The 15278-nt window shown below is 43.3% G+C and overlaps 3 protein-coding genes across 6 annotated transcripts in view; 2 read left to right on the forward strand and 1 right to left on the reverse strand.

Moving 5' to 3' along the window:
• mgl (low-density lipoprotein receptor-related protein megalin) overlaps window positions 1-7808 on the forward strand; it is a 172387-nt gene extending 164579 nt beyond the window's left edge. For both annotated transcript variants that reach the window (XM_002055271.4, XM_070209309.1), the window contains exons 9-15: window positions 14-225; window positions 286-692; window positions 770-2274; window positions 2340-2652; window positions 2723-4909; window positions 4994-5241; window positions 5313-7808. In XM_002055271.4, coding sequence (XP_002055307.2) covers window positions 14-225; window positions 286-692; window positions 770-2274; window positions 2340-2652; window positions 2723-4909; window positions 4994-5241; window positions 5313-5524 — 5084 coding nt within the window. In that variant the 3' untranslated portion in view covers window positions 5525-7808. The remainder of the gene's footprint in view (window positions 1-13; window positions 226-285; window positions 693-769; window positions 2275-2339; window positions 2653-2722; window positions 4910-4993; window positions 5242-5312) is intronic.
• A 273-nt stretch (window positions 7809-8081) lies between these two features.
• Window positions 8082-9363, reverse strand: BCL7-like (chromatin remodeling complex subunit BCL7B-like protein). Its single transcript, XM_002055270.4, has 2 exons — window positions 8793-9363; window positions 8082-8698 (listed from the first exon to the last, which is right to left on the reverse strand). The coding sequence occupies exons 1-2, from the start codon at window positions 9079-9081 to the stop codon at window positions 8580-8582; spliced, it is 408 nt and encodes a 135-aa protein (XP_002055306.1). The 5' UTR covers window positions 9082-9363; the 3' UTR covers window positions 8082-8579.
• A 902-nt stretch (window positions 9364-10265) lies between these two features.
• The window catches only part of Zdhhc8 (zinc finger DHHC-type containing 8), a 29118-nt gene continuing 24105 nt past the window's right edge, over window positions 10266-15278 (forward strand). For all 3 annotated transcript variants that reach the window (XM_015170967.3, XM_032439651.2, XM_032439652.2), the window contains exon 1: window positions 10266-11568. In XM_015170967.3, the coding sequence (XP_015026453.2) occupies window positions 11477-11568 (92 nt within the window). In that variant the 5' untranslated portion in view covers window positions 10266-11476. The remainder of the gene's footprint in view (window positions 11569-15278) is intronic.

Here is a 15278-nt window from a genome sequence, read left to right on the forward strand (position 1 = left end):
TGTTACATTCCAGACGATCGCAAGTGCGACGAGGAAACGGAGTTCACATGCGTGGAAAACAAGTCCTGGCAGCGCGCCCAGTGCATACCCAAAAAGTGGATTTGCGACGGCGATCCAGACTGTGTGGACGGCGCTGACGAGAACACGACGCTGCACAACTGTGCTACCCAACAGCCCTGCGGCGAGGATATGTTCACTTGCGGCAACGGTCGCTGCATCAACAAAGTACAACCTCTTTAATCCATAACTAAAAGAAAAATCTAATTTGAAATAATCCAATTACAGGGCTGGATTTGTGATCATGACAACGACTGCGGCGATGGCACTGATGAGGGCAAGTTCTGCAACTCCAAGTACAAGACGTGCTCACCGCTGGAGTTCACGTGCCAGAACTTCAAGTGCATACGCAATCAGTACAGATGCGATGGCGAAGATGATTGTGGTGACCATTCGGATGAGGTGGACTGCAAAAAGGAGAACAGTACCTGTGCCCAGGGACAGTTTGCCTGCACCAACGGCCAGTGCATCGACTACAGTCTGGTCTGCAACAAAGTGGCCGACTGCACGGATGAGTCTGACGAGCCGGCCCACTGCAATGTGGATGAGTGCGCCAAGGTCGAGATCAATCAGTGCGGTCACAAGTGCGTGGACACGCTCACCGGCTACTACTGTGACTGTAACGAAGGCTATAAGTAAGTATCTAACTCAGAAACAAATTTGAAACGATTCCTTGTTAACCTTTGCCAATTACTCTGTTAATCTATTAAAGGCTTTTGGCCGACGGCAAGGCATGTGCGGATGTAGATGAGTGTTTGGAGCAGCCGGGTGCCTGCTCACAGCACTGCTCCAACACACCGGGCAGCTTCTATTGCAAATGCGACGAGACCTACTATGAGCGCCAGAATGATGAGCACACGTGCAAGCGAAAGGACAACATTCCGCCCTGGCTAATCTTTACCAACAAGTACTACGTACGCAATATGTCCGTGGACGGCCATCAATATAACCTCATGCACCAGGATCTGATGAACGTGGTAGCCCTTGACTTTGATATCAAGGAACAGTACATGTACTTCTGCGATGTGACGGCGAAGACCATATTCCGTGCCAAGTATTCGGATGCCAATGATGATGTACCGACGGAAAGGGAAGCTGTCATCCGACACGATTCGCACGGCCTGGAGGGCATTGCCATTGACTGGGTGGGTCGCAAGCTGTATTGGCTAGATAGGCACTCGAAGAATTTGGATGTCTCCGAGCTAGACGGCACCAAGCGCAAGACACTGCGCAGCGGCGTTGTCGATCCTCGCGCCATTGTCGTGCATCCGGGCATTGGATACTTGTATTTCACGTCTTGGCATCTGCAGGCCTACATAGCCAAAATGGGCATGGATGGCTCCAATTTTACACGCATTCTTAACTGGAATGACGGCATCGCCTGGCCCAATGCACTGTCGATTGACTACTTTACGGATCGCATCTACTGGGCCGATGCGCATTTGGACTATATTGCGTACACCGATTTGGAGGGTCGCCATCGGCACATTGTGCTCTCTGGCAACAGCGTGCCGCATGTTTTTGCCCTGAGCCTCTTCGATGACTTCATCTACTGGAGCGATTGGAATTTGAAGGCGATTGTGCGTGCCAATAAGTTCCATGGCGCAAACTACACGGTGCTCCGGAATACAACCCATCGTCCATACGATCTGCACATTAATCATCCGCTGCGCCAGTTGCCGTACACCAATCCTTGCGGCACCAATAACGGCGGGTGCTCGCATCTCTGCCTGATTGCTCCACCACCGGAGTCCACATACCTAAACATCGAGGGCTACATTGAGGAGGGTGCGCCCATTTACAAGTGCGCCTGCCCCAATCAATTCTATCTCGCCCGCGACTCCAAGACCTGTATAGCCAACTGCACATCTGGTCAGCATCTGTGCGGTGGCAGCGACGAGAAATGCATACCCTGGTTCTGGAAGTGCGACGGCGAAAAGGATTGTAAGGATGGTTCCGATGAACCAACCACCTGTGCACCGCGCCACTGCCGCGCAGGCACTTTCCAATGCAAGAACACAAATTGCACCCCATCGGCAACCATCTGTGACGGCGTCGACGACTGCGGCGATGGCAGCGACGAGCAAAACTGTGATCTACCCTGTCCGCTCTCCGACTTTAAGTGCAAGACCAGCGGCCGATGCATACTCGACAGTTGGCGCTGCGACGGTGACGCCGACTGCAAGGATGGCAGCGATGAAGATCCCCTGGTGTGCCGTAAGTATTATGATCTATCTATCTAAGTACATATAATTGAATCCATCTAACAAATCTGCCAACAGATAAGCGCAGCTGCGATCCAGAAACAGAGTTCGCCTGCAAGAACGGGCGCTGCATACCGCAGCTATGGATGTGTGACTTTGACAACGATTGCGGCGACGACTCCGACGAGCCGGCGTATATGTGCCGACAACGCAACTGCACCACTGGCTGGCAGCGTTGCCCGGGTCAGTCGAATTACCGTTGCATACCCAAGTGGCTGTTCTGCGATGGCAAGGACGATTGCCGCGACAATAGCGACGAGATGCCAGAGAACTGCCCCAAGTGTTCCGCGGAGACGGACTTCAAGTGCGGCAACAATCGCTGCATACCCAAGTAAGTAGCTTTGTCCAAATCGAAAGCTGTACAGCAATTCACCCTTCCGGATCATATATTTTTCTTGCAGGCAATGGATGTGCGACTTTGCGGATGATTGCGGCGATGCCAGCGATGAGAACGATGCCATTTGCAAGGGACGCTATCGCGAATGCTCCGAATCAGAGTTCAGGTGCGGCAATGGCAAGTGCATTTCATCGCGCTGGCAGTGCGATCATGAGGACGACTGCGGGGACAATTCGGATGAGATGAGCTGCGAGGGATATCAGTGCAAGAATGGCACCTTCCAGTGCGCCTCCGGGCACTGCATTGCCAGCTATTTCCGCTGCGATGGGGATCGTGATTGCCGCGACATGTCTGACGAGGTTGATTGCCCGCCTCGATTCCCAGGCGGACGGTTCTGCCCGGAGTCGCGTTTCCAGTGCACCAACAATCTGTGCGTCTCTCTGACCGATCTGTGCGACGGCACCGATGACTGCGGCGACGGCAGCGATGAGGATCCAAAGGTCTGTAGTGACTTTAACTGCGACACGCTGCGCCGCTTCCAGTGTGCCAACCATCGTTGCGTGGCCCGCTACCAGATCTGCGACGGCATCGACAACTGCGGCGACGGCAGCGACGAGAACAACATGACGCTTTGCGCCAGCAAACAGAAGCCCTGTGACCTGTATACCCAGTACCAGTGCGCCAATAAGCACTGCATTGAGCGCGCCCAGGTGTGCGACTACTCTGACGATTGCGGTGATGCCAGCGATGAGCTGGGCTGCCACCATACGAGCAGCTGCTCGGAGCAGAGTCGCGGTGGCTGTCAGCATCATTGCCACAATCTTACTGACGGCGGCTACATCTGCACCTGCTATCCGGGCTATATCATTGCGCCAGATAATAAGAAAAAGTGCGCCGATGTGGACGAGTGCGCGACGCGGCAGCACACGTGCTCGCATCAATGCCACAACATGAACGGCACCTACTCCTGCAGCTGTCGCGAGGGCTTCCATCTGTCGGATGGCGCCAGTGGGGTATGCAAGGCTGAAAAAGAGGATGTCGTGCTGGTCTTTGCCAATGGGCCAGAGATACGCGGACTGGATTTGCAGAAGAAGGAGGAATTCGATGTGATTGCCTCCGAGAAGCGCATCGAGGCTCTTGACTATGATGCCCAACAGCAGATCGTGTTCTGGGCAGATAGCTATGATAAGACCATCAAGCGTTCCTACATGGTGAATGCGTTGGACGGACAAGCGAAAATCGGGTTTGCGCAGGATCTCAACATGAAGGGCGGCTCTAAGCCGACGGCTGTTGCTGTTGACTGGCTGGCCTCGAATCTCTATTGGACTGAAGTGGACCGCACCGGCTCCAAGCCGCGTGGTCGCGTCATGGTGGCCAAAACGGACGGACGTTATCGCAGATCGATTGTGAATGCCGGCTTAGAGGTGCCCACCTCCATAGCGGTGAATCCACAGCTTGGACGCATCTATTGGGCCGATGCGGGCTCTGCGCCCAAGATTGAGGTCTCCTGGATGGATGGCTCCAAGCGCCGGCCGTTAATCACGGAGCAAATACGTCACCCCGCTGGCTTGACCATAGACTACTCGCAGGATCACATTATATACTGGGTGGATACCAAGCTGAATGCCATCGAGTCAATGCGTGCCGATGGATCGCGCCGCAAAGCTATCGTCAAGGGCGACCAATTGCGCCATCCCGTCTCGCTGGATCTGTTCGAGTCGAATATGTACTGGGTCACACGCGATACGGGTGAGCTGCTGCGCCAGGATAAATTTGGCCGCGGGGTTCAGGTTGTGGTGCATCGCAACCTCGTAAATCCGTCCGGCCTCAAGGTCTACCACGAGAAACGCTACAACACCTCGCTACGAAATCCATGCTTTGAATCCAGCTGTTCACATCTGTGCCTGCTGGTGCCTGGCGGACATCGCTGCGCCTGCCCAGATACCTCCGGTCCTCTGCCCTCGCACCGCAGCACCGCGGAGGTGATCTGCGATGCGGCTGCCGAGCGACCACGACCCGCTCCACGCATCTGCCCCTGCCAGAACGGCGGCCTCTGCAGGGAGGACGATCGCGGCGAGCTCTACTGTGAGTGCCTGCCGGACTTTAAGGGCGAGCACTGCGAGCGCAGCACGACGGGTGCCTTCGGTCATGGCGGCGCTAATGTTACCGCTGTTGTGGTGCCCATCATGGTCATACTGCTTGTCATGATGGCTGCCGTCGGCGCCTGGTACGTTATCCGCAAGCGACCCTTGTAAGTACCCCAAATATGATTACCCCCAAACGATCCGAGCCAAATTATGTGACTCCCTGTTTTTTTTTTTTTTTAATTTACTAGCGGCAAGCTGGCACGCATGCCCGCAATGACATCCTCCCAGAGCGTCACCTTCCGGCACGGATCAAATGTGGAATTCAGCGAGAGTGGATTCCCCGGCGCCTCGGCACCCGGCGGAAACGATATGGCGCCCATTGAAGGCTACAATCTGCAGACGGTAAATGCCAACAAAGCACGCGACTTTGCCAATCCAATGTACGATGCTGTACAGCTGGGCACCACCAACGATCCGGGCATGAGCAATGGCTCAGGTAAGAGTGATGTAAAAAATGAAACGACATTATTAAGCTAAACGTTTCCCCCTATATTCGCACATAACCAGGCATTTACGATGTGCCACAGGAACCGTCCAAGTCAAAGGCCATGGGCCATTCTGGCTCCTTTACGGAGCCCGCCTCGGCTATTATTGCGCCCAGCAGCATTACGCACAAGTCATCGCCGCAGCTGCAGCTGCGCACACGGGAGCTGGACCCATCAGCAGACACCGGCAAGGATACACAGTATCTGGTGGAGGAGGATAAGTCAGAGTGCTGATATAAAGCAAATCAGGCAGCGGTATCGCGACCGTTCAACTGTCGCCGTCAGCAGCGGGCGCAGACGCGGCCCAACAGTTATCCGCTGCACGCATAGCACCGACCCAACCAACATCAACAACAGCAGAAGCAACAAAGGCAACAACAGCGACAACAACGACAACAAACACAACAACAACACCAGCAACAACAACAACAACAACAACAGAAGCAACAACAGGGACACAGCAAACATCACAAATCTTGGCATGCCACCGCCAGCGAGGGCACCACAAAACTAACCACAACAGTCTAAAGTTAGATATATCAATCCATATATTTATATATATACGTATATATGATATATGTCGAGACATAGACCACAGCTTCTAGGTCTACTGTCGCAATGGGATTGGGTATTCCCAGCTCAAGAACTAAACTGGGAAAAGTTTCCCGTACATACATATTCCAAAAACAATAGTTGTATGTACTTGCATATATATGTGCATATGTAAATGTATATTTGCTGCACCCCTTCGCTGCCTCCCCTCACTAGCCTCACTAACCCTGGTCCGCGCTTACATATTTTACGCAAACATATCCTTCGGAGACGCATTGAGAGCAAGCGAGCGCTCCGTTAAATTTAAAAAAAAAAAAAAAAAAACAAAATCAAACTGTTGCAATTATTATTATATAAATTTATTTATATATATATATGTATATATATAAATATATATATATGTTTATATATATATATATATATACATATACACTATACACTATACACACTATATACACTATGTACACTAAGTTAGGCGGCGCCAATTCGGTTCTAAGCTGAAGCGCCCCCAGGACACGGCCGAAGAAAAAAGCCAGCGAATCTCTAAATTTAAGCGCCCGAACAAAACCATTTTAAGAGTCAAATTTTGAGGCCCATATTCAGAGGCACTTTGTGTCAGATACACATACACACAAACACACACACATACACAGCAAATAAAAAACAAAAACAAAATAAGAAAAGAAAAGAAAAACTAAACAAATCTTTGTAAAGCCAAACTGTTTTTTTTTAAGCCATTTTTGCGCCAGAATGCAAAAAAAAAAAATAAAATGAATTTGTAAAAAGGCATAGAATATATTTTTCTGAACGCTAAATGACAATATTAACTATATATATATATATATATATATCTATCTATGTGTATATGTATACAAGGCAAAAACCAACGCGACGATATAATTAAATGTATGTATGTATGTGAATTTGTATTTGTTTAAACTTTAAACAAAAGGCAGACATCATTTATAAGCTAAGCGTAATTTTTCCAGCGCAAAACAAAACAAAAATAAATACAAAAAAGAAAAAAACTAAGCCACAACAGCAACACAGCAAAAACAAACTCTTCAAGCGAAAAATGTGTATTTTTCTAAAAACAAAAACAAAAACAAAAAACAAGCTTAATAACATAAATGTCAACAACATAAAAACAAAACAAGCGACAACAACAAGAAATAATGAAGATAACACTTTTGTGCTTACAAGTTTAAACAAATGAAAGTATGTAGTTAAATGCGTATAATTTAATATTTATTTTATTACACACATTAAATATTTTAAAGTAATTTTTGTCTGTGCTACATTTGCATTTTTTTCCTGTGGTTAAGTTTTATATGCGTAAACATTCCAAGACATTCATTCCATAGTGCATGATCCATGTTGATGTTTGTCAGCCTCTCTAAAATTTTGGTATTTAAATTTACTTATTATATTTTATTATTATATTTCATTTAAATATATTTTGCTTGTAGAACAAAAGCGAAGCTTTGTTTGCGTGTGTAATTACCTGTTTTTTTTTTTTGTTTAAATATTTTAACTATGTAATGTTTTAATTCTTCTCTTCTATGTAATGTGTTTGGTCGATCAAAAGTTTTGTAACTCGTGCAAATCTGTGCTTCCTTTCAGTTAAGCGTGTTTTTAGCATAAATTTTAGTGAAAGATGAACTAAATATGTATGTATATGTACGCTTTTCCAACCAAGTTGACGGCATCTGCCTATTAGACAACCTGGCTGGCCTTACATCTATATAAATCTATATATATATATATATAATGTGAAAAGATATGAAGAGAGTATGTATATTTAATGTCAAGTGAAAGAAAACTATTTGTTGAATGAAATTAATTTTTTTTTATTATACAAAAAGAAAAACTAAAAAAAAAACTAAAATAAAAAATAATAAAAGAAAAATGTAAAAAAAACCATACTCGGTTTCAGTTATTTTACAATTGCCCCCTGCACTGAAAATATTGTACATTATTTAAATATTTTCATACACAAGATGCGGGCTAAATTTGAACACAACCCAAAATTGGTATCTATCAAATATGGTTAGATAAATGCCAAAGGGGCCAAAGGGCTTAACACTTTGCGACTGTGTCTCAATCGAAAGTTTTTTTTTTTTTTAATTTTGAACGGAGCCATTTTGGATTCGGTTTCAATTGTTTCGGACTAGTTTGTTTTAAGGTTTGATTCACAGTTAAAGTTTAATTGGAATTCCGTGTTGGAAGCAGTCGGTGATAAGATTTTGTTTGTTTGTTTATTGTTTGTGCAAATAAATAAATTGATATAATTATTTGTGCTAAATACTACGGCCTAGACATAAGGGACAAATAGTTCGCTCGATTACAACGTTAGTTTTACAGTATACAAAAAGACTGTCTTAGGCTAAACTATGTGCATAAAGGATTGCATTATAAATGTGTATTAAACTATTATTTATATGTTTACAATCAGAGTTATGCATAGTTACATGTATGTAATTAGGTTGTATTTACTTAGACTTTTAGGAGGATTGCTTAAGTCTTGGTGAGGCAGATGATAATCGTCTTACTTATAAACGTAAATTTTAGCTTAGATTTTTAAGAAAAAAATATAAATTACACGACATCCACACGCGCACACGCGCACACACACATATACACATATACACACACTCACAGCACGCTGGCACACTACAATGCATGGGTGTGTGCAATGTACTTAGCTGATATATGTGGTGTGAATGTGCATGTCTAGCTAATCACTCGTTTTTATGCGCTTCACCGGCCCGTCACTGCCCTGGGAATTGGAGTCCTCCGAGAAGGGCATGCTGGACACGAAATCAGCTCCCTGACTGTCGCTCACCACTGAGAAACCTGCAAGTGGCAAAGGGAAACATGATAAATGATAAACACTGCGATGAGGACACGACACATTAGAGCCCACTGTACTGCTGCACCACACACTCACAAGTATTGGAGTCCTCGGCAGTGAGGCCGGCGTAGCTGGGCGTTATTTGCGGCGGAGTGGGGGTGCCTTTCTGGGAATTCTCCTTGTCACTGATCTTGTTGTTAAGCTGTAGCTTTGTCTTTTTCTCGCTGTTGGACGATATGGGCACCCATTTGTAGATCTTCATAGTCGTATCGCTAATGGTCACCCATTTCTTTTCCCAGTGCCGCACCTTGTCCACGGCCTGCATGACGCGCTTGATATCATCCTTAGCGCGACTGCGTGTCTCGGCGCGCACACTACGTGACATGTTGGCCAAAATCTGTGAGTGGGGCGGTGGCGTCTGCCAGACGGCGGTAGTACTGTTGCAGCTCAGTCGGCAACAACGCGGGCCAGCTTTACAGGCGGAGATATTTAACAACTTTGGTAACGTGCTGAGCCACTGCCCCTGACAGTGCTTTTGTGCTGAATCGAACAGTAATGATAGGTTTCTCTTTCCAATGTTTCTGAAAATGTTTCTTCGGATATCTGAATTAAAGCGAGAAGCGAAAATACATTTGTTGATAAGTGTTGAAAAGTTTCCGTTCAACTGAGTACGTTGATAAATATTGAAATAAAGCGATGTATCGGTATTGAAAAATTAAACAACATTACTATATGTAGCGATACTTCTATATAATGACATATATCAATGATGTTTTTGATTGTAATATATTATATTGTGTTGTATTGATTATTTCTAAGTTCTGATTTACTATAAAAAATATTTATATATCAACAATTACAATGATCCGGCTTTAATCGACACATCACCAGAAATAAGTCGATAAGCCAATCGAAGGGAGTGTTACATGATTTTTTCATAAAACAAAAATGTTTTATTAATATAACAAAATATTAAATTTTCAGTCGTAGCTAGCAGTCAGTCAGTTATATTTTACAAACTAATTTACCAGCAAATTTGTAAAACAGAAAAACGATATTAAGCACACCGTGCAATAGCACTCAGCTTCTGCACGTGTGTAAGCCCACTACAATTTTGTAAGAATCATTTATGGAAAAAGTTTTAATTTCTGAATGAACTTAAAGTATTCAAACTTATAAAAAGATCCAATGCAGTTATTTATATGTTAATTCTTATATATCCTTGTAAAATGTTATTAATTTGTACTTGTTTATTAATCGAATAGTGTCGATAAATTCTATGTAAGTGCACGGCATTCATGAGTGCATTGATTTGGACATGTGATTGTTGCTGCGCTACTATCCGATATTCATATTGGAAAAGTGCATTAATAAATTACAATCAACTATTGGACATTATTATTAATATTTATCGTATCTAAATACGCTTAGTTTAATAAATGAGATTGTTTTTTTTTTATTATCAACTATCGCGTCTTCGATTAATTATGTGTTGTAAGATTTAAATACTATCGATAAGTATAAAAGGCACTCACACACTGTTAGTCGGTACTGGTTTTAACATTGCATTTACAGAAGCCAATTTTTTCGACAGACGACGGGCGAGGAAATTATGCGCAGCGCGTTGTTGTGGTTATTTTTTTTATTTATTTTTTCGTAAATATATATATACCCAAAAGTGCATAATTGGAATGAAAGGCAAACATAAAGTAAACGATTCGCAAGTGATGTTTGCGCATTTGGCTTTGGCTTTCGACTGAAAGTTGAGCGCACGATATTGCAGGCAACGCCACCATCATCGTTTGTGTGCGGAGCGGTGCGGTTAGCTCTGGAACGGAAAGAGGGGAAGAGAAGCGAACGAACGGCGAGGCATATCGCAAAAAAAAAAGTTGCAGCAATAGCAACAACGTGCGTGCGTGTGTGTAAAAAAGGCATTAAAAAGCCAGAATAAGAAGAAGCAACAGCGGCAGCAGGAAAGAAGAAAAAACGCAAACGAAACGAAAGAACGCAAGGTGGGAACCAAGAAACATCGAACGACAGCAAAACGGGTGACAGGCGCGACAAGAAAGACAAGAAAAACAGGAGTACTAACGGCATACAAATTTACTAAAAGGGCGAAGACGGCAACGAAAACAACAACAACAATAACAACAACAGCAGCAGCAACAACAACGATGTTAGCTAACGCCAAGAACAAACAATTCAAATAGTTTTCATTTGGATAAAGCAAAAATCGCGTTTGCCGCTTGCCCCGCCGCCACGCTGTGTATATGTGTGCGTGTGGGTGTAGGTGCCTGTATGTGTGCGTGCGAGCGTCTGTGTGTGTGTGTGTGTGTGTGTGACGATGTGTTTTTATAACACCGCCTAATTCGCAGCCAGCAACAACACAACGCTAGCAAATAATAACAGTGAGAAGCTGAAGCTGAAGCTGGAAAAACAACACCAACAGCAGCAACTACAACAATCGCTCACTTGATCCCATTTCACGCGTCGCCTCGCCTCGTCTCGCCTCTACGTCTCTTATGTTGTTTTCTGTCTGTCGCACTTGCAGTTGCACACGATCCGGCATCGCTACGTCATCGTCATCGTCATCGAGCTATCAAGCTATCGACTATTGCATCGGCAGTCATCAGCATCATCATCATCACCATCATCATCCCCGCTATCATCATCATTATCATCATCGTCACAAGTTCCAAAACGGCGACACCAACTGACGTTGCACCAGCAACAACAACAATAACAACAACAACAACAACAGCAAGAAAAGCAGCAACACAATGCCCAAATGCGATGTGAAAACCCGTTACATTCCGGCGACTTTCGCATGGATTGTGCTGCTACTTACGACATTTCTCTTTTTCTTTTATCCGTAAGTATCCAAATATATGCTCTATATAATTATGTGCGCCAAAATACAGATGGGTGCTTGACTAACAACATTTATTATCGGTTATATTTACATCTCTTGAATTACCGACCCTCAAAATGTAACCAACCGAAAAGTTCTCTTTAATTACATTTTAGAAAGGGGTATATATGTACATAGCATGATAATAGCTTTAGTCTGGGCGACTTTAGGACCCTTTAATTCGTGATGATAGTTTTGAATATATATATATATATATTTATATAAATATATAAATATATATAAAATATATAGAAATATATACATCCCTATACCCTGTATCCATCGAAGGACATGCTTACTTTTGCTCACATTTGTGTTTTTGTGCAAGCTAGTCGGTACAGGGTACAGGGTATCTCCTAACCGGAACATTCATGTCTTCCTTTTGCGATTTTTTATTCCTTACTGGGCTGGGCCTTCGACGGAATTCGTCATTCATTATTCGTTATTTACTTTGCGCTCATTTTCGTGGACAATAACGAAGCTGCATCAGGACATCAGGACAACATCAGTCATCCCGTCGAGTCACAATTGTTTTGTTATTGTGGGGCTGCTCGGCTTGCAAATAGCTTTCCAATGACTTTCGCCCTTGTGGAGCAGTTGGAGAGGAAGTGGAAATTACAGCGGGCGGAGAAGGAGCAATGGGAAAATGCATAATTGCAATCAGGGGTAAATAAACCGACGAAAAGACGAGGAATCGACATGCCAATCCAATAGAGAGCGTGGCAAGCACGTGCCGTAGGGTGTTTCAACAATTTCCCGACCATCTGACGGATTTTCCGATATATGTGAGACTACTTTTAATGAGGTTAAAATGTTTGAGGCTTGAATACGGCCTCGTAGCTTATGAGATAAATAAAAATCTTCATACTTCTGCTTCCACTAATTAGCAAGTGTGGAAAATTAGTGGAATCGAAACCATTGTAAGTTTTGATTCATGTTAAAAATATAAACATTGCAATATTAACGATTTTCCCTTCTTTTTTATATCGATAAATATCGATAGGCATGGTAGAAATTTAGCAATGTACCCTGTAAAATTGTTTATTTTTTTTTATTTCAAGTATTGCTCTCGCCCGCCCAATATCCCAGCTCAGCCAGAGTTCATTCATTAAGTTAAACTCGAAATTTGCTTTCTTTTAATTTTTAATTTTATTCCTTCGCCTCATATGTGCGGAATATGGCGCTCGTTCTTGTTTTAAGGATCGAGATTTGCGTTTGGATCCCTTTTGGTTTTGGTCCTAGGCTGGTATTGGTTCATGTTTCGCTCAGATTCAACTTAAGGGATGGGATGGCAATTCGTATGTGCGTCAACTTCAGAAGGCCAACTATATGTTTTTTTAGAAATTAAATCTATGAACATTTTGGCGCTGCAGAGGGGAGGGGTCGTGGTGGACGATCGTTTTGAATTTCGAATGTTGGAACAATGTTGGCCGACGGCAATGCTTTGTTTTGGGCCAGCTGGGCGATTTATGGCCATTACTTGGCACGCGAATGCCACAGGTTGTGCGGCCGGACGTATAAGGGTGCAAGATCAGCAGATACCCTGTAACCGATTCTCCAGTACACACACAAATACGGCGCGAGCTGCGGCTATGCTCTTTTCTACTCTCTATATTTTGTGAGAAATAAAATAAAAAGCTGATAGAACAAAAATTCAATAATTCTTACTATTCAGTAAAAATTGACTGGGATAGGACTAGATAGGTTAGTCCTTGCAAATTCAATTTTTTCAATTGGTACAGGGTATAACGAAATCGTCAAATGGAACCAACCACCAACAACGATGACGACGCGCCCTGAAAAATTGAAAAAGCAACAAAACAAAACGCGCCAAGCACGCGAAAATTGCGAGCAGAGCGAGCATCAACAAAACAACAAAAATAATGTATATATATATGTATATAATGAAAACGCACAGCAATAGCATTATATGTATATATATATGCATATGTATATGCATGTGTATATGTATATATGTTTATATACATACACGTTTCATATGTATTGTGGCAAACCGATAGCAGCTACAGCAACAAGAACCATTTAAATGCGTCACTTTAACGCTTGCTCCTCCCCCCAACCTCCGCACTATCGCCTTTATTCCCCGCCGATGGTCACACCATTTGTTTTACCTTGCCCCCTGCCCCCTCCACCTCCGCCAGCACACACCCACCACCTTCCAAAGCGAGCACCAGGCAACCGTTGAAATTGTAGAAACCGCTGCTGAGCGATTTGCCTTGCGACGGTGTCGAATTTTCCACCAGTTGCCCAAAGCGCGTACACACACAAACATATACACACACACACATACAGACTGTGGTGTCAGCTTTTTGCTGTTATCTATTTGATTATTCCATTCAAGTGACCAATTCACAGGCACAAGCGAACATAAACTTTCTCAATTTCTAAATTTAATTGGAATAGCTTTTCCTTAAATACTTACCGCCTGAACTACTCCCTGCATCCCCTGCCCCAACATCAAAATGGAAGTTTGAATTTTGAAACACATTTCGTTTTGTTTCATGACGAAGTCATTAATAAATTTGTGTGTAAAACTCATGTTTAAATTTCCAAAAAACGTGTACATTCACGAGCAAATCAAAAGAACAATTTGTATTATTATTGTTAACATCCCATTCTGTTTTCGATTTCTTAGTTAGTAATGTTGATTTTCCTATGCATGAATAATTGTTTTATATTTTCATGTATGACAAAGAACAATTAAATAGAAATACACATATTTATTGATTTATAACTATCCCGAACATGAGGTTGCAGGTTGTTTTCCTTGATAAATATCGTAAGCTAAGTAACACGATGATAATTAATAAGAAGAGTGCAATAATTTTTGGGATTGAAGGCTTCTTACATAAACTTGTTATACCCTTGCAGAGGGTATTATGATTTTGCCTTGAAATAAAAGCATACATATGTATATATTCTTGATCAGCAGTTGATAGCCGAGTCGATATAGCCATGTCCGTCTGTCTGTCTGTTTCAAAGCGAGCTAGTCTCTTAGTTTATATCAAATAGTTGTCATAGGAAAGATCAGTCTAAAGTTGAGTTGTTGAATGGAGAACTTTTTGTATTCTAGATATCTTAACCATATTCGGCAACAACTATTTTCCCTGTGCTTCTTAAATACGAGCAAAGCACTATGAAAAGGTTCGGTATACAAGGGTATTAAATCTTCGGCATACCAAAATAGCCATTCTTGCTCGTTATGTTTATATCTTATTTCATTAAATCGTTGATAGTGAATTTCAATTCTAAATTAATGATGCGAAATGGTTTTTGGTATTTTAAGTTTTAACTAACTAGAGCGATAGTAGACATTTGTGATACAAAGATGAAAATTATTTGCATATTGTCATTGTCACAATCATGATGGAAGTAAATATTAGTTTGCTATACTTGATAACTTGTCCAAATGTATGACTAACTTATTATTGTCATATGCAAGCTATATTTTAACAGATGGTCAATCCGTTGGCCCTACTGATAGTATAAACAAACAACAATGTGGAAAACCCTATTGGAACTACGACCCGACTAGCCGCTCGACGGCCGCATATTTATTAAATGCACTCGCTCGCATGAAAACCAATTTCTGAGAAATACCCCAATTAATGGAGGACATCAAACCATTTAAAATTATCCCTTACACCGAA

This window comes from Drosophila virilis, chromosome X (assembly GCF_030788295.1).
Source record: "Drosophila virilis strain 15010-1051.87 chromosome X, Dvir_AGI_RSII-ME, whole genome shotgun sequence".
In the NCBI taxonomy this organism is placed as follows: Eukaryota; Metazoa; Arthropoda; class Insecta; order Diptera; family Drosophilidae; genus Drosophila; species Drosophila virilis.

Coding starts and splice junctions, on each gene's coding strand:
- BCL7-like (XM_002055270.4), bottom strand. CDS start 9,081: ATGTCACGTAGTGTGCGCGCCGAGACACGCAGTCGCGCTAAGGATGAT. Junction 8,699..8,792: donor TGCCGAGGACTCCAATACTT/GTGAGTGTGTGG, acceptor TGCCACTTGCAG/GTTTCTCAGTGGTGAGCGAC.